Raw genomic sequence first — 20,168 nt, 5'->3', positions numbered from 1 at the left:
GCAGCCAGATACCCAGTGCTCAACGGTAAACAGAATGAGGAGGGAGCTGCTGGAAGCAAGGAAAGCAATTGAAAAAAACCACATCCCCAGCGTCAAGTAATAGCAATGGATAATAACACATTGTTTAAACAAAATGTAATACTAAACTGCTTTAAGTGTTCTTTCAGCATTAGATATCTGTGCTTATTTTTGGGAGTTGACTAAACTACTAAGAATTATTGTGTACTTGAAAACTCATTTAGCACCTGTTTAATGGTGATTGGTGCCTTACCAATAGCTTATGGGAAAGAAAAGGAGACTCACCTTGTATAAAGAAGGAATGATCTGATGCATTTTCAGTCGATGAAATACAAAGATATCGTACACCGCTGAAATGGCCAGAACAGTCACTCCTTGCTCCTTCCACAGCATGCTGCATCCTGCACACAGCCCCGCTCCCAAGATCCAGCCCCAAGTACTCCATGAGGAACCTCTGGTAGAGCAGTGCTTCACGTAACACATCAGGGAAAGCAGAAAGAAGAGGCAGGCTCCAATGTCTGCCCTCCCTACGATCCCCGCTACAGCTTCCGTGTGGATCGGATGAGATGCAAACAGCAGGCCTGCTATCAAAGTCCAGTACCCATCCCCAAATAGGATCCTGGAGAAGTTTGTGAAAAGGCCCGTGACTGCAGCATGTAAGAGGACATTTACAAGGTGGTAGCCCCATGGGTCCATCCCTCCGACAGCATGATTAATGCGGAAGGAGAGCGTGCAGAGAGGTCTGTACGACTTGTGGCTCCCACTGTGAGTGAGCAGTGTCCCCCAAAAGTCATTGTAGAAGATATGGATCCACGGCGTCTCGGGCAGAAGGTCCTGGTTTGTCTTGATAGCTCGACTACAAAAGACAAACAAAAACCTCATTTCAGCAGAAGGAAAAGGGTACAAATGAACTGCTGTGAAAATGCAATCACACTGCTGACACAAAAAAGAATGGCATTGCTTTGGTGCTGCTTTAATTCAAGTTTTGAATTTTTACAGGAGGTGTTGGACAACTACGTATCTATTGCCTTCTCGATAAAGCAAAATTTCCATATAAATTGGCTTTTAAAACACTAGAAACAGATGTTACACTGCTTCCATTAAATTAAAACACCCTTCAGTGACATTTTTCTGAGTCTAACCCGGGAGTAATCGGTTAAGATTTTATGAGTTATAATTAAAATGTAAAAGAAATATGAAAAACTGACAAATATTATTGTTGAAACAACAGATCCTCCAGTAATTCAGAACTAAAACCCCAACTGGCCTTTTATATTAAAATTTTAATTTAGATGTTGGAACAAATCTCACTGACATGGAACAATAAATACAGAAGTTGGTAGGAGCATGCAAATCTCTGGTCCTGTACGGGGCACTTCCACAACTGTCTCATACATATTTTGACTGACAACTTTTTCTGCTAACACCTTGCTGGAGACAGACACCAAAATATTTTACACATGAAAATACAACTTCTCTTTAAATTTCTTCTATTTAAAAGTGAGGAAAAAACATTTTTAGGTTGCATAAACCTATGAATTCAAGTCTCTGTCAGCTTGATTGGAAAAAAAAATGCTGCAGCTTTCAGCATTTATGTTTCCAACCACCCTGGCAAGGACTGGTGCCAGCCATTAGCAGTCTCCATGTCTAATTCAGTGTTGTAAAAATCTGTCCCCTATAATGTTTGTACAAATCAAATAATTTGCATTTAAAATTTATGCAGTGGGAGAAGGTGTGAGACCTGCTTACTGCAAAAAGATGACTAGAATTTAATTAGTTACTTGCCTTCATAACCAAAGTTGTATTTAAGCAATTTTTTAAAGGTGCATTGTTGCTACTACTGAGCTTAACTCATTTAGCATTTATTTTACCACTGTAATTAAGAATCCAGCCAGCTCAAGACTCTTCTATTAAAAATATTAAACAAGAGAGATGATTAATATCTCATTCCCTCTTTCTGCCTTTCCAATAACTATCTTCCCATAATTAACAATTTTCAATTCAGATGAGGAAGAAAGAAAATTGGTGTGAAACTCAGGCCTGCGTTTGAAATGCACTACTCTAATTCATACTCCAAGATTCCTCTCACATTCTTACCCCCAATAAAATGAATAAAATGAGTCCCTTGGAACCTGTATCCAAATCCCATTTTTTTATGGTATTAGTTTCAGGAATGTTGTCTTGTTTTGTAAAGAAAAATGGTCAAACGATATACTATGCCACAGAATCTCCATGCAAATACTCTAAATACCATGCAGCTCAGCATTTCCCTTGTCCAGAGCACATTGCTGTAACGCTTTCAGACATGCTTCCTCTCCTTTTGTCTCTGCACATATGGAGGTTATAGAGAGGTGAGCTTAAATCCTTTAAAGATCTGATGATGCTTTCTAGAATACTTGAAAATTTTCATTTTGACTTCTGCTTACGCAGTGGATCAGGTTGCTTGTATTTGTTCTCCCAACCCCACACACATTTTTCTCATTTTAGTCCAGTCACAAAAGAACATTGGAAGAAAACAAGATCTTTGTTTTCACATAATTTATCTTGTCTGTCCTTTCCTGAAATCTAAGTCCTTTGTTTGTGATTTCAGTTTGTAGTATCATTCTCAGACTCACCATAAGAAAACTAGGAATTCAGCAAGAATAAAGCAGGTGTTAGGCTAGAAAGAATCCTTTCTCTGAGAAAAACATAATATGTTAGACTACAGACTCCCAAACAGTGAGCATAGCTAAGAACGGCTATCAGGTGTCATGATTTAGAGTTGAAACCTTGAACTGCAAAATTGTTTTTTCTTGGGGAAATACTAAGAAAGTAAGTGATAGTAATATTGCCAGCACAGCTGCCCTCCCTTGAGGCAGAGCATTCTGCTACAAAGAGCCTAGATGGTGCACAGGTCATTCCCAGGAAATGGTAGTTTTTATATCTTTTGCAAACGTGGTCATTTCCAATACGTGAAGCCATGCAACCACTTTAAAAAAAAAAAAAAAAAAAAAAGGAACTGCAGCTATCAGTACACATGTATCAAACAACTTCACACTATGCTGCTACACTTGTTAAGAGACCAGCCCTCTCCCTCTAAGCCAATCATTTTCATGCAGCACATACTCATATTGGACTATTCCCCACTGAAAGCAAACCGCTTTTCTTCAAATCATAAAGAAACCTATTGTATATTCTGAAGGCATTAATTCAGTCAAATTTCATTTGCAGCCTTAGCAACAAAATTGATGCAACCCTGATCCTTTCCTGTTCAGTCCTGTTCAAATTAAAAATTTAAAAAAAAAAATCACCAACAAAAAACTACAACCAAAAAACAACAGGAAGCCTTGAAGATAGAGTATTGATCACTCCACATTTGGGTACTGAATTCAGCAGAAAAATCTGAAATACTCCTATTTTGTCATGCACTTAAAAGTAACAGATTCTAATTCCTGTCAGTCAATATGAAAAATACAGAAGCTGCCAGTTCCAGCTTACACGGTGGTCCAGTCAGGTCAAATGTTGAATTCTCTGTGAGTCAAGATTTGAAATAGAGTTAAGAGTTCTTTCCATATGGATATTTTTTTGCTAAATGTTTGAAAGTAACAAAAAAAAAAAAAATTCTGGGTAATGCCTTGGGATATTAGAAAAGTCTAATACAAAAAGGAAAAGAGGTGTTCTACAGCAAAGGAGCAAGTCTCACACAGGTTGCTTGTTAACATTCAACAACTACCCTGTTTCACATTATAAAATGTAATAAAAAACACACTTGGACAACATTAGACTTGACTGGGCAGGCGAATGCAGGAATACGAGCATTTGAGGTACCGGAGCCAGGCAGCTGTGTGTCATTTTTCCCTCAAAAGTGAACAATGTCTCAGTATCGGTAAGGTCAACACCCTGGACACCATTACCGCAGGTCAGACAGAAACAGCCCATGGGTGCATAACCAGCCGGGGCTGTGCCTGGCTGAGGCAAGGCCCTGTTTTTCTTCAATTACTAAATTAACAAGCTGTTAACTCTGCTGCAGTATTGATGCTTAGTCGCCGATTTCAACGGCAATTTTGAAGGCAGTCCCTCTTCACGGCCTGGCAGGTAGCGCTGATGTGTCCTTTGTAAAGCCTCCTGGCAGCCACCCGGGCTCTCCACAGATAGAAAATAATATTAATTGCAGGCTCCAGGAAAGACTCTGGGATAAAGGAAACTACAAAAGGCCTTATTAGCCTTGTCTTCTCCTTCACTCACAGTTTACCTTCAGGTTACATCCCGCAGATTAGTCCAATCTTGCTAATGGGCATAACAAGAGAAACTCTCTAACTGCACTCATCACTTTAAACAGAGCCGTAAACTCTCGCTAAAAGGCAGCGGGTCACCAGGGAAAGTCGTTTCTAAAAGGCAGCGGGTCACCAGGGAAAGTCGTTTTTCAAAGCTCCAACACAACTGGCATTTTTACTTTCAAGCAGCCTCAGATAAGGTTTGAAGACTCAGTCAGGGAACTTGCTTTCTTCAATTTTTAATGCCTGCCCATTTCACGCATCTCAGGAGAGTGGGATATCTTATTCAGTGTACAACAAATGGATGAGTTGAGAGGGGGGAAAAAACGGAATCAAAGTCAGCTATCAATTCTTCAAAAATGGAAGACTGGAGAAAGACAAATGCAAAATCATAATTTCTAATCCACTAGAAAGAATCCTTCTGCCTCCTGCCATAAACCGCTTATTTGCCTAGGGCAGTACACACCTCAAGCACAATTCAGTGAGATTTTTTTCATCAAACCCAAAAATGCCAGAGATCCAGCAGTTCACACATGCACATATACATGCATACACACACAAAAAAAACCCAGATGTTTTTAAAATTAACAGCTATATATGTCCTAAATGTCTGTGCTAGTGCTAAACTGATCCAGGTGTTAACACCAGGGTAAAAAAACAGATGCGACATTCTAAAGTGATTTAACGCGTTAAGCCATATGTCCAGCTTCAATATTGCTAATGGTCCCCATATGCTGAAAATGAACATCAGCATTTGAAGTAGAAAACATATTTTAAAGAAAAAGGAGAACTCCCAAATGTGCACACAGGAAGCCATTGACCAGCCTTCTCTCGCATAAAATAGATAGGCAGTGATGGACTGGCAAGTCTCTGCTTGGAGGTTCTTCATTGTTTTTCCTCAAGATCATTTTAGAATATTTTTCATTTACCCCTTTTTCATAAATAGCAATGGGAAAGCACCCTAGAGTATTTTTACAGTGGATCTTACCAAGTCCTCCTAAGGATGCTTTCAAGATTATATGTTATTTGTATAGACAACAAGCCTGAAAACATAGCTAGAGCCTGCTTTTTGGAGTACAAACAGCTTCACATCCCCAAAACATACAGCAGCTGAGTCAAGTCTCCTGTCTTACTTCCAGACTATCTGTTAGGCAGGTGCATGGTCAGAAAACAGGCAAGTAGAGCTTGTCATGCTTTCAGGAATTCTCATACTTGCTTCCAGACTACAAGACTACTTGTTTATTTCCATGAACATTTCCATCTGCTGTGGTCTGACTTCTTCCACCAGTAGGCTACAATTCAGCAGCCCCCCAGCTGCAGACTTCTCGACTTTACACCTTTGCGACTGAAGATGCACGGTGTTATTCGGAAGAAGGAAGCGGTGGCAATAGTTACATGTAACAGTGAATGCTCTTGGGCACTGCCTTAACTACACAGAAGTACGCTGCATGTATTGATTTTCTTATCAACTAAGAGAGGTTTGAAAACTTTAAGTAACTAAATGTTCAAAACATTTTGGTTATAAGAAGGTTGAGATGGCCTGAAAAAAATCTTTTTCACCCAGAACATACATATTTCAAAAGCTAACTATAAAGGCTTTGAACTGTATCTTTCTCTATAGTATAAGCCTTTTCATTTCTATTAATATAAACTCTACACACTCTCAGTTTAAGCTTTATTTAGCCTGACATAACAAACACTAAAAGATGGACTATGTGCAATTTGAAACCCTAATTAATAGCAACTGCCTGGCATAGTACTACTTGATTATTCATGCACAGGTAAAAAACGCATGCTGGAGGTAAGTGAGAGAAGTAATTAATATTTTCTGATGCTGAACAATGGGATACCATCAGTTTCCTCTCAGGAGGAAGCAGATAAAAAACATGGAGAAAAAGGGCTTCTGTCTTTGTGTCTGCTCCCTGAGTTTCTTCACCACAGCACGTACAGTAGTTATATGAAAAAACATTTGTGGAATAAATACTTAAATTCCTAAACCAGAAAACACTTTCTGCTGTTGTCACAGCTATTTCATAAGCTAACTTCTCTCCCAACTACCTCATACAACAAGAAATTGCTAATTCTGTTCCTCTAAGACTTCAAGATACTTCATATTTACCTGATAATATATTCTTTCAAATACACATTCAAAGTTATTCTTTAAAAGATCTTCAAAATATTCTTCAGTGCCAAACTACTGCCTGGCAATAACTCACTATTTGTTTATTTTCTATATATATGTGTAATACCAGCTTCTGAAGCATGATCAGAAGTCATAATTGGAACCTCTGCTGCCCTTTTCAAATCTCTTTTAGATGATAAAAGTGGGCCCAGCAGGCCTTATTAGATTTACTGTTCTGCCGTAGAATATGGCACTATACTATTTCTCCTCCCCACTTTCCTTTGAAAAATAAAGCATAAATAATTTTTGCCATTTCACCATACAGCAACTCACAACAGCACAAGGACAGAAATTTTAAGGCTTAAGAATACAACAGTTAGAGTAGGCATGCTGAGTTTCTCAATCAGATTAATAGTATGGATATTAAACTACTTTTTTTGACAAGTCACCTTGTGGATATACATAAAGCCCTTCCAAGACACACACATTTTAAGCCATTATCTGAAAATGGAGGCAGATATACTGTACCACTACAGAACAGAGTTTAATCAGTCATACATCAGTCCCATGACTATCCACTTCTCTGTTCTTTTCAGTATGTGGCAGACTATACTGAGGGGAAAAAAAAGTTCAGTAATTTAACTTTTGAAAAAATACCATTTTTTTCCCCATTCAATCTATTTTTTGATGCAGCAGTTTCAGAAAGTTCAAGGAGATTGCACATAATTATGCCTAAACACATGCTTCTTGTGCACACTAATTTTAAAGCCTGGAAGAATTTTTAGGTGGCACTCTGACTTTTATTTTCAGGGAAACATTGAAGATAATAGCCAGGAATACGTACACAAATATAGAAATAATGAGTAGAGGAGAAATTTCTGAACCACAACATAACACACAGACACTCTCCTTTTTATATTTGGGAGTGAGGGGATGGTGGAGGGTAAAGAAAAGCATCAAGTTATTTTGTGTAAGTTCCCTTCTTCAAGCCTTTTATTTAAGCACTAAAAAAAAACCTTCATTAACCAAGGTCTGGTCTAAACTTAAAAGTTTTACTGGTTTAACTGAAAGGTGCTATTCAAAATCTATTTAGTGAAAACAATTTGTTGTACGCATATCCACAGACATCAATCAAACCTTTATACTGGCTTTAGAACTCATATTGAAGATATGTCCTTATTGGGGGTGGGGGGAACTGAATAACCCCAGACCCAGCTATCACTGGTCACGTTCATGTTTTTCACTGGAAGAACCAAGTGATTCAGAGAGCAGTCAGACCCACTCAGACCCTGCTACCCTACAAACTATCAGCTGTGCAATTTGTGCCCACTCAAAATTCTCCTCCATCCATTTTCCATTTAGGTTAAGCACATTTTGGTATGTTACAAATATTTATGCTGAGGCCTTAAAAGACTATTTTGTATAGCAAGAAGCTAGAACTCTTGGGTATCTTTTTCTTGTAATATTGCCTATTTTTAGTATAACTATCCTCAAAAGTTGACCAATTATGTACATGAAAGATTGCCCACAAATATATTAACTTAACACACTAAAAAAAGGTACCATTTTTAGACAGCAACTTCCAAACAAAGGGCTAAGTGAAAACACAATGCTTAAAATTTTTCTTTCCTGAACTCAGTCTGGTCTAAGAAACCAAACAGATGCCACTGGTCTTCAAAATCATTATTATCTTCCTAGTCTAGTTTACAATCTTGTCTGATATGCAGTCACAGGTGATTGTGGTCATAGCCCTATTTACAGCCAGATATAATATTAGGAGGGCAAGGGAATCCTCCCTGAGGATTAAAAAATCTAATATATTCTGAGTCAGCTCCAAAGTCTAGCTACGCAATCATGAACCAAAGATGGTGTACTGCCATTTCAGTGAAACAGTCTGAGGAAAAAAAAAGAGAAAGCCCAGGAAACACACAAAACAAGCTTAACTTGATGGAAAAAGCATCAAGAAATGTTAACATATACTTGAGATAAAACCCAAGGCTTACACTTCTCTGTGGTGATAGTTTACTCGTCAGTGAATCAATCAAAATATTTAAAGTGTCTTTTCAGAGGATTCCAAATTAAAAAATAGTGCAGCACTTTTCCTTCTCAGATTCCTATTAAGCAAAATTCCTACAGAATACATAGAGGGGCTAAAATCTGGCTAGAAAGCATTTGTGGTGGTCGGAGGTAGACTTTATCCTTAGGCCTTGCCACAGACATGTCAGACAAATTCCTGGAAGCGTTTTAGGATGTTTTTTAGCAGAAAAAAAAATGGAACTTCATGTCAACATCAATTTTTATGAAAACTGAATTCTATCAAAAAAGTAAAACAAAACAGATAATTAAAAACAGTATTTGGTCTCACAAAGATGTGTAATGACTTCCAGTGGATAGAGTGTTCAGCATAGTCCTGGATGAATGAACTATGCTCTTCCCAGCTCTCCAGCTTCTTTACAGGAACACTGTGGGATGCCCTTCATAAACGTACTTTAATAGAGCACACTGGCACCCACCCATTTGGAAGGTGTTGATCCTACTGAAAAAGGTTCAAATGACTTTTACTGATTTGTTTCATCTTTGTGGCTCAACAGCTTATCCAGAAGCAAAGACCTACTAGAGTAAACCAACTTTTGTGGCATGCCATAGCAATGTTTAAAATAAATTTTATTTTCTCTTAATTCCTTGGTTAAGAGCACCCAGGTAGTAGGCAACAGTTTGGGAGTGACATCAAAAGGACTAATAACAGTTATTTTGTAAAAGAAAATACGGGCTTTATAGTTGCCATTATATGCAAGTCCGCACCAAGCATGCTCTTGAGGATTTTACTGGATGCTGTCAAAGATTGAGCTAGAAAGCCAGGAAATGACAAATTAGTTGAATTATGTTATCAGAACACACAGGACCAAATCCTGATTTCTAATACATTAGGGTTAATCCACATCAGTATTGGAATAACCTCCAATTTATGTCACTGAGACCAGTAGGGTTTTATAATCAACTGCAATTGGCATAAGCTTTTATAGCCTTTCAACAGACCTTTTAGACTTCCAAGCATAAAACCAAAACAACCAGAAACTATTCCTTTCTATGTTTTAGAGCAGCCGTTGGGAGGCAGGCAGTAAGTAAAAAGGATCTCAGATGTCAGTCCAGGTAAACTGAAGCCATTGCCAGAATCATGTACCTGATCAACCTTCCCATGATACCATTACAGCTAAGTCAACTCAAGCTGAACTACAAAAAGTGGCTAGCGTTGAACTGAAACAGTGCCAGATCTTCAAGTGTCTCCAATTCTACACTAACCAACGCTTGCACTCTTCTCCACTAGTGATTTACGTGTCATTTTATTTATTTTGTTCATTTTATTTATTTTATTTTTTAAGCAGCTTTAACTTTCCTAAGAAGTGTATTTCTAAAAAATGAAGGTCTGAAGATCTGCTGGAAGTTCAAACCAAACTGCTAGGTTTAACCTCCCTACTGTAACATTTAAGTCCAACCATCCTTGACAGCAGAAGAATGGAGGACTGCATTTTTTCTGATAGCTGAGAAACCCAAGTGCCACAAAAGTTTATAGTATTTCATAACTCTGGCCTTTAGACAACACCACCTATAAGTTCCTCCTAAAGGGACCTATAGAGGCAAGCTGATCAAGCAGAAAGCTTTACGAAAGCTTTAAAAAAGTGAACTGTTTGCTTCTTTCAGTATTCTACATCAAACACAGAAATGGTTTGTGGGGAAACAATTCATGTGCAGCATTTTATTAAGACAGAAATTCTAAGTCATCTCTGAAAATTCCAGCACTGCTAATGGACAGTGATAGTTTTGCCTTCTCTATTCAAAGAAGGAGGACTGGCTGAGGTCACAATGAGAAGAAACTTCAAACATGGGGGAAAAAAAATCATGGGTAGAGTAAGATGAACACAGGCAACTCAGTGCAATGAAGGCGACCCAGAGAACAGACTGCCTGGAGAAGTCAGTCAGCACTTTCAGACTTTAAAAATAGAAAAACGGTGGATACTGTGTTGTTGCATTTGTTGACAAGGCAAATGCATTCTCTTCTAATATCTCAGCTTCTCACACACGGATGGAAGAAATACAGAATTTCACCTTGGAGAGAAGCTTCAACTTCACATGCCTGAGCTTGAACCGAGTCTGTTTTCTACTAGGATCTACATGTGGTTTATATACATATCATTTAAGAAAGAGTATTGTAATGCCCTACTTTTTTTCCAAAAGCAACAGTCCATTTGAATCTTTACATAAACTACAGCACGTACCTATTACCTACAAAGCTGGGGAAGGTTACTTCTTCAGAGTTCAGGCTCCCTCTTTGCTGTCTCCCATGGCATTACAAGCCACTGAAAGTTTAATGAAGAAAATCATAGTTTGCCAGACCATATAAAACAGCAGGATATATTTATTTCTGCATAATAAAACCAACCTAGAGTAACATAAGGAATAAGCAGTTTCTGCTCTACGAGATTTGCTTCTTTTTCTAGGGCTCTACATTGATCTTGCTACAAAGTAATTGTGAATTCAAGATTTATTTCTCGCCACAGGAAATTAGTTGTTTGGAATAATACAATGCTGTGTATGCATCATAAATTTCCCAGGTTTCTAACATGTTGTGGTACACAGAAAGACACTGAGAAATGAATTATGATGTATAGCAAATAAATAATACAGCTGTCCCACCCACACATCCCATCCACTAAGACAATGTAGCACTGAAGGCATATGAAGATTTCAGTGTAGATTGCCACATTCTTTTAATGAAATCTGAAGAAATACTGAGATAGTAAGATATTGCTATCAAACTATTTTAGAAAAATTTACCCAGATGTTGTATGTAATCAGCCATACATACTTCATTCAAATCAACTTCATCACCCCCTCTAGTTCCTTCTCAAGTCTAGGCTTGAAGGATAAAAGCCTGTAGAAATTCATGTGAAACAGAAGCAGCTCCTGGCTCATGAGAGGCACTGGGAGCTCATAGGGAACCCAAAAACTCACCATCATGTTTTCAAACTCATTGGGAGTTGGAAGTCCCACCTCTGGAAACTGGACTGAGTCTAACTGGGAACTGCAGCAGTGATGACTATGAGGATCATTTCACATGAAGACATTTAACTTGAACCCCAAACTTACAATGAATGCTTAACCATCAACTACTGAGAAATATGAAATCCTATTTCTAGAGACACAAGCTGCTGTTATTTTAACATTACAGGCCAATGTTACAGGCCAACAAAACAGATGAAAGTTTTAAATTAAAGGTCACTTCTGTGGGCTGATATTCTGCAATTTTATGTATAAATCAAGCCAGGTGACTTATTTCCAATAGCTATGAAAATAATAAAATTGGTTTCAATGACCTCAGAGATATATATGCTTATTTGTGGTTGTGGCCCCAGGCAACCCTGAAATCAGCCATTCCATTAAGTCAGAAGCATGGCACACAGCCAGCCTCCTGTAAGAGTTAAATGTCTTGCACATACTTTCTTTGTGTGTTTATTTGAATAGAATGGTGACTTTGGGTTTTGGGCCACCCATCACTTATAGACCTCCCATAATACATAAAAGAACTGTTCAGCCGAATCTTAGCATACACCAGTCAGCCTTGGGATACTAAGGCTTGTTTGGGATACTAAACAAGATGTAAAAGCATCAAAAATCGAAGCATCAGGGAAAAAACATCAAAAGAGAGTTTATCTGGAGATATTTTAATGTGTATTTTCCTCTACAGATGAGTCATACATCATTTTGGGTGCAGTTTAATTACAATAATAAGATAAAGAACCTAAATGCTGTTACAAAGCCAAAAGAAATACACACTAAAAAACAAACTGTCCAGTATAATAAAATAAGAAAAAATGGTGAAAATTATCAGAAAACAAAGAAAGTACTTCAGGTCACCATACTCTCAAATAAATTTTAAAAATTGAATAAATAAAAGACCTTCTTTTTCCCTTTCTTCTCCAGGGTCACAAAAAGAAGCTGTAACAGCCAGCTCATATAACCAGGAATACCACAATGACGTGGGGACATGAGAAACGAATTCTGATTTGAACATTCAAAAATAACTGGCATTTGCCAGTAGTCTTAAGGACACTCCGCTACAAACAATCAGTTTCTCAGTCTGGGCTCCAGAGCCACAAAAGTATTCATGAATTATATTTTCATTCAGAAGCTTCAAACTTCTTTTTTTTTTTTTTAAATTGAGGGAGGTTTCTGTAATACAAGAAAACATCAGCTCAGTGTATTCTATTTCTACCTGTACAGCTGAGCTCTCTTGAATCAGACAAATTGACAAGGAAAAAATGCTATGCCTAATGATGAGCAGGGGAAAATAGGAGTCAAACTTGCTAGCATACATAACACAAAAACTATACTTACTGGTCTCTTTTCTTGCCAGTGGTGCTGCATTTTACCACAAAAGGTCTCTCAAAGACAGCAAGCATTAAATTGATACAGCTAAAGAGAACAAAGGTTTTAGAACTCGCTAACAGTAGTCATCCTTATCCCTCCCAGAATTCATGGCCCCATCTCTCTATTTTAGACTGTAAACATTGAACAAAAGAAAGTAGCAAGCAAAATGTTCTAGAATAGGGACCAAATTTGGATATTTTTTTCTTTGACCAGGTACCACAATAAAGATTGGCAGATAACAATTCCAGCAGTACCAGTTTCAATCTGGCCAACTACCACTTTGAACAGTCATAAATTATACAAGTGTTTATATATGTACCTTGCAATTTAGGAACTGCTGCTTTAGAAAGTTGACTCAGTGCTAACATCTAAAACTTTAAATTTGGTTCCTGCAACAGAAAAGGGTTCAAAAGCATGACTGCTCACTAAATGCCAAAGAAGGAATCCAGTGCACTTCTCAGCAATAATAAAAATCAATTAATAAAACAGAATTATTATTTATTTGTAGAATATTTTTAAATGTTCATGTCTTAATGGCCTTAAATAAAGGGAGGAAAGCATTGCCAAGAACAGCAGAAACACTGAGTTCTGCCACTCCACCTTTCCTGGCACCCAAAAGATTGCTGAAAGAAGGTAATGGTTGCTCTAAACTGAGTTTCACACAGCTCCTATCACCACATGGACTATCTCGGAAAGTTGTTCATTAAACACAGGGTAAAGGCAACGCATCCAACCAGTTGGAACCTGTGATTTGAAAGACTGCATCTGAATTAATCTTGAAAAGTAAAAGCGGATAGAAATACTCAAAAATGTTTAGGTTGCATACATAAATAAATGTTTTAATGGCCAGCTCAGCTTAACTGTTTAAAAAAGAAAAAAAAGCCCAAACCTGCAGTAGGGTATCCACCACATAAGGCAGAGGTGGTAGGTACTACAGCTTGTAGCATACCTGCCAGTTCATTGTGTTCTCTTCTTGAAACTAGCACAAAAACTAGTTTGCAGACACCTCACTCCGGTACAACACCCCACTGTGCTGGCGACACAAGGCTTCCTTCCCACCAGGAGTGTTTTGTCTTTGTGGAATTAACTTAAAGCCAGGAACAACAACCCACCCTTCCTCTTGGTATTTATTACATGGCTTCTTACCGTCTGAAGGATGCTGATGTCTCTTGGATACGTTTTTGCAATTTTTCAGAACTTATTTTCAACGCTGTGTAATGACTTTTAAACTGAAGTTTCATGGTGATGTTTTTCAAGCTCAACTGATTAATGCTTGTTTAATGGATATTGAAGAAAATATATTATTCACCTTAATGAGAAATTATGCAAATCACTGCCACTAGCTTCTGCAGAAAACCTTTTCAATTAATTATAATTAGGCTTTTTAGTTTTAGGCTTCTGGTTTGTTCCTAGTAGGAAATTATAAGCATGGATTATTTTTTTTTTAATTGTGGGAGATGAAGAACTTTGCTGCTGTGATGTACAAACTGCTATACAAATGGACTTGTAAGTGCAGAGCCCTTTTCATCCTTGCCATTCAGATCAGGTCTAAGTATACACTCTCATATATCCACGATTGGAAAAAAGACAAAAAGTTGGTCATTGGTGTGGATATACACATAAATTACTCCTTGGCTTTAGGAGAGTGATTTTATAGGAAAAACAAACAGAGTATTCAAATATTGGCATGTCCGCCCAACACTTCTGAAACTCTCACAAATACAGAAAGATCTTTCTCTAAATATAATATTGTGCAAGCATTCTTTCTGCATATTTCATGGGCATTTCAGTGGCTTGCCTACTTAGCATTAATGCAAAAAACCTTGCTTAAGTGGATAAACTGTTCTTTGAATATAGCCAGAAATACTCCAGTAGAGAAGTTGCAACAACTCAGAAAGAACAATGCACTTACCAGTAATAACATCTGAATTATTTTTACAGTTATGGTTTTACAGTGAAGAAGACAGTGCAAAGCTCTATATTGCAGAGATAAAGAAGTCAGAGGTTATTATGATTAATTAGATCATATACTAAGAAGCTCCTCATATAGAAGTGAAATCCTTATTGTATTGCAGCTGTTTCCTAAAACCAGGTGCTTTCAGCTCTTCTGAACAAAGAGCTACCTGGCACCACTTCAGTATTCATTTTATCACCTGAGGCCAGGGTAGGAAAGTGGGAGAAGATTTTTGTTATAGTCTTTCTGATGGAGAGTCTTAATTTTGGAGAACAGCACAAGCGCAATGAATCTTGCATGTTCCCATCGGGCTGGACCAGGGCAAAACTCAGCCACTGCTTAGTTCCCACCTTCTTCCTTGACAGTGAAATCCCATCCCTGATCCCAGAACTAATCCTGAATCACTCAAATCTCATCTATTCCTTTCATCAAACTCATGATTAATTTGGAAGGAGAAGGAAAGACAAGATGGGAAGGAACCATGAGGTTGTTACCTAGAATTACAACTCAGGGAAGCCGGTTTCTGTCTGCCCCTATTTCTCCCAAAGAGCCACTGGATTCCAGTCCTAGAACACCTGTGTTATGACAACAACTCTCTTAAAAAGCAGTCTAACACACCTTATGTTGTTCTCACGCTTTTAGGATTTCCCATGCTGAAGCCCAATAGCTTGGGCTATTGGTAATAGCCCAATTAGGTAAATTAGGTAAAAATGAATGACTGCCTCGGGCAACTGTTCTACAAACTTACAGCTAGGCATTGATGACAACTCCCTTCACATCCCTTTTTCAGGTCCTCAGGCATGGCCTGTTTTCTGCTACGAAATGGAAGTTCTAATCCACCCTTTATGGCTGTAGTCATAGCTCCTAATCATAAAAGAGAGGAATTCATAATTGGACATAGCTATATTCCCTCATCTGTCACAGTTGTTTAATCACATGACATTTAACCAGAAATGAAAGTGTGCTTCCTCTTGGAAAAGCAAATGTGAAAATGACTGTTTGGTTCTAGGTTTATAGTCTTCTAATAGAGATCAAATATGCTCACCAAAAAGTTACCACTCTCCAACTGTTAGTTCCACAAAATCAACCAGGGATCTGCAAATCAAGTTGTTCCCCTTTGAAGCTTATATTGCCTTGACTTAGGAGCAAATGTTTGGTGGGCTAATTCCAACTGCAGTGACATTTTATATAATGCAATGCTAAACATTAAAGATCTCAACAAGACATGCATAGGAGTACATCTACTGTGCCCAAAACAGTAACACTCAAAATTAATGTACAGGACAACCACCTTGAGCTGAGCATAAAAACAAGAGTAAGGCTTTGGAGCAGCAAGCAGATTCATTAGAAATTAAAAGGCTAAGCAGAATATTAAATAGCCACATAAACAAGGTGAAACCGTGCTATGCTTTTAATTTGCAGGCAGAATTTGGCAGCCGGAACTTCATTAGCAATTCTCTAGGTGATGTATGAACCAGTTCAGTCTCCCATGACTGTACCTGTTCTGCAGGGCTAGCAGTAGTAAAACTGACATAATAGCTAGAATCATAGACAGAGAATACCACTTTTCAACTCCCTCAATAAAGTGATGTGGTTTATTTTTTAAGCAGCCACTTAGCCCTTTGGAAGCATGGTTATGGTCAGATGACAGAAATCATCTTTTGAACTTCAATATTCACTGCCAAGGGGATATTATGATGCAAACTCACATCTCCTTGTTTTGCCATTAACACTGTCTAATCTGTCAAGTTCTTTCTAAGAGTAAAAGAGATCTTGTCTTACAGAAAAATAACTTAAATACATCTGTTGAGAATTTTTTTTTTAAATCCAAACAACTAAAATATTCACCAATACCCTAGTTCTGATTTCTAGGGAAAGGTATAATAACTTAAGAGCCACTAGAAACTAGTGTTCAGGAGAAAAAGTCCAACTAATTACATTTCTGAGAGTTCTTTAGCTCATGAAATAAAGTGGTAAGTATAAATAAAAATTCAGGCATTTCAAGACAAATATTCCTGTAAAGAATTCTTTTTATAGGGATGATGCTTTATTGGCTGATTTTCTTTTTTTAGGAGTCATCTAGCCAAACAAAGATAAACTAAAGGAAGATAATTACAGCAGCAGGAATATAACATTCAGTAACATTTTTCTATTATAAGGGATGCTTTCATGCACAACAACATTCAATACTATAATGGCACAAACTGGCTTTCAGCACTGTAATTTCGAGAATTACAGTTTCAGAGCCTCAAGTATTTTGCTGCTGTAAGATCTCAGATTTGTTCTGCTCTAAGTAGCCAAACCTTTTAATGTTTCTCCAGTTCTACATCAGATTAGAAGACATTTCCCCCCCCTCCAGCTTTTTTTTTCCTCTTGGCTTCTGTGTTCTCCCATTTCCATCTAAGAATGTAGGATTACTAAACCATATTGGGGGGGGGGGGGGGGGGGGCGGGGGGGTGGAATCACACAGTAATTAATACAATTACTTCCCCCTGCTAAAGAAATGAAATTTCAATACAAATCCATGAAGTTGTCAAAATATATTACAGTCCTTGTCAGAAACATCAACTCCATCCAACAAATGTTTCGTTTTTTTTTTTTTCAAATGGCTGACTGACTTTTAAAAGAAAGTTTCCACCTCCCTTTTTCAGCTTTGATTACCCCACTGAGTGAAATCAGCTGGTCTAAAAGAAAAGCCACACACATGCACGCAGCCACAGGCACACATATTTCTTTCCCTGAGCATGATTTCCCAATTTAGCCATTTTGCATCAGCCCTTATGTTCTGAGGGCTCTTATGAAGCTAAAGCTTGCTCTTAAAAAGGGCAAAATTAAGTGAAGTAGGGGAAGATGCTTTTATGCCATTTTCCTCCCTTGCAAAACCATTCAGAAATAACTATGTATAAATTTCCTTTTAGTTAACAAAATGATGCTACACTTCACAGCTTTCCTGTGCACCTTTAGAAACAGAGGAGGAAGTGGTGTAAGAGTCACAGAGGAGCTCGGAAGGAAAAGAAATTACGTGTTGGAAAACCTTCCCCTGATTAATTATACAGTGACTTTCTCAGCCCAAGAGATCAGAAATAAATCTAAATAAAAAATACCAGTATGTTACTGCCTTTGATATTCACTGCTATTACCACCTTGCTCTTCAGGGAGTTACCAGGTATGGTAATTTTTTTGTTTTTTATAGGAAAAAGTCTTCATTGTAGAAAGAGTATAGTTTAAGAAGAGTAAGGGCCTGACTCGTTGAAACTAAATGTTGGACAGTTTTTCCTTTACACTACTGAAACAGAGGAATTTTTTTCCCCCATATTTTTCTTAAAAGCAAAAAGGCAAAGACATTTTAGTATAACTAAAAGGAATAGCAATTTTAAAAATTTTCTTCATTTTTTCTTTTTAGCCTACTTTGTGCTAGTGGTGGGTTTATGGACAACTGAAAGTGAGGTTATGGTTGTTTGTTTTTAAAAAGATGCTATAATAATTTAGAAATTAATCAATTTACAGGAAAACAATGTTTTTTCCTTGTTGATAGTTGGAGTGACTAATAGAGGTGCTGCCCTCTTTCATCAAGTGTTGATTTACAATGCAGCTTTGGCTCTGAGGAACATAACTACTCTATTAAGCAAGTGATCAACATTTCATATAATCTACCCTTTTGGATGATGTCACCTTTTAATAGTCTGGCTAAGAATTTCTTCATGCAAAGTTCTGAAATCTTGCTCCTAAATGCAGATCAGAAAACTTCTAAATCTGACTGTGAGCTGTTGTGAATACGCACCCCTCTATTTTTCTCCAATTACATCAACAGGTCTATCATCAAGTACGTTGTTGTTTCATGTTTTTTTAACATATGTATGAACTTCACACCTTCCAATGTCCCCACTCTAGGCACCACAAACCATTAAATATATTTGTGCAAAAACCAGTCAGCATAATTTAGGGGAGGAAGCAAAGAAACACGGAACTGTTTCTTTCATACGAGTGTCCCATTATGCCCAGGAGGGCCAGGAGTCTTAACAGCAAGCACAGTCATCTACTGTTCTGCATGAACAAAAGTTAGAGCTAGCAAATTCGGTTAAACTAAATTAAACTGTTTTTTAACTTAGAACATCCTTGTTCAGTCATTTTGTTATACCCTTGTGGGGACATTCTCAGAAATGCTGATGGGTATTTAGCCACCAAGTTTCTCACCTACAGTACTGTACAGGGGTGTTTTGAAAATTAATTAATGTTAGTACAGCACTTCAAAAGTGTAAAATGATATGTAAATACTAAAGGCATTCAGTTAATGTTAATAAGAATAGTTTAGCTAAATCCCCATTCCCCATACTGAATGTAAGCATTTTATATTTTTAAAGTTCACAGACTGTCTATAAAAAGCCTGACAAACACTTAATAGGCACTGAATAGCACACTAAAAGCACGGACAGCCTCAACTTGTTGTTTCTGTAATCGATTTTGAATGAAGTCAACTCAGAGCAATCATCTCACAGGAACAGGAAGCCCACATGAAATCACTGTTCCCAAATGAAAGGGCAAGGAGTCTGAGTGCCTTTGCTGCTGCCATGACTCAAAACGCCATAGCGTGCAATGAGATTGCTTTAACTCCTGTGGACTTTGAATCATGTTGCAAAGGTCAACAATTATTAGCTGAGTAACAAAAAAAAGCTAGCATTTTCATTACCTGAAAAATTTATTGCAGTAGAAAAAGCAGTTCCTTATCCTCCTCGATATCTTCTCCTTCATCCCTAGCCCCGATCTCTGTACAACATGATGTTTTGTTTTCATACTGCACTGTAAAAATTTCTAGGTTCTAAAGTGTGAAAGCCCACCTGGAATAAGCACATGTGGTGTTGCACCTACCCTGCTATACGCAACCTACATAACCATTACCAATGTGAAAAATAGATTCCTTTATCCGTAATCAAATCAAGAACAGAATTAAGTTTATCAATCTTGCATTAAATGGTAGAGTTAGAGAAGAACATCACTTTTGGACAGCAGTGCCAATTCTTCAACAGAAAAAATGGGTCTGGCCAAAAGGACCAATGCTGGGTGTTCTACACACTTTCCCTCCTTCTCGTCAATGGCCCTCCACCTGGCCATGCTTCCCAACAGAGACAGGTTAAAAACCAACACTCCACTCTACACTATATACATAAGCGGTTTTTTTAACCCTCTAGCAGGATAGCTTATTCCATTCCAATATTAAATAGTCTCCATTAAAATTTACATGGTCTACTAAAACCAGGTGAACTTAGATATCTGAATGTAACTACTTTGCTGAAGCAACAAGGGGAAGATTCATGCTAATACCTGTGTAACCAAAAAGGCCTGAAAATATTTCTTTTGTTCTATGTATATATACAGAAGACAGAGATATTACTGATCT

At 37.7% G+C, this 20,168-nt stretch overlaps 1 protein-coding gene across 1 annotated transcript in view; it reads right to left on the bottom strand.

Moving 5' to 3' along the window:
- TMTC2 (transmembrane O-mannosyltransferase targeting cadherins 2) overlaps positions 1-20,168 on the bottom strand; it is a 274,892-nt gene that overhangs the window by 167,784 nt on the left and 86,940 nt on the right. The window contains 1 exon segment of the mRNA XM_068401614.1: positions 304-874. Coding sequence (XP_068257715.1) covers positions 304-874 — 571 coding nt within the window.

This window comes from Nyctibius grandis, chromosome 5, assembly GCF_013368605.1.
Source record: "Nyctibius grandis isolate bNycGra1 chromosome 5, bNycGra1.pri, whole genome shotgun sequence".
NCBI classification, from domain to species: Eukaryota; Metazoa; Chordata; class Aves; order Nyctibiiformes; family Nyctibiidae; genus Nyctibius; species Nyctibius grandis.
Note: the sequence above shows the minus strand (reverse complement) of the source record. Positions and strands in the feature narration are given on the sequence as shown.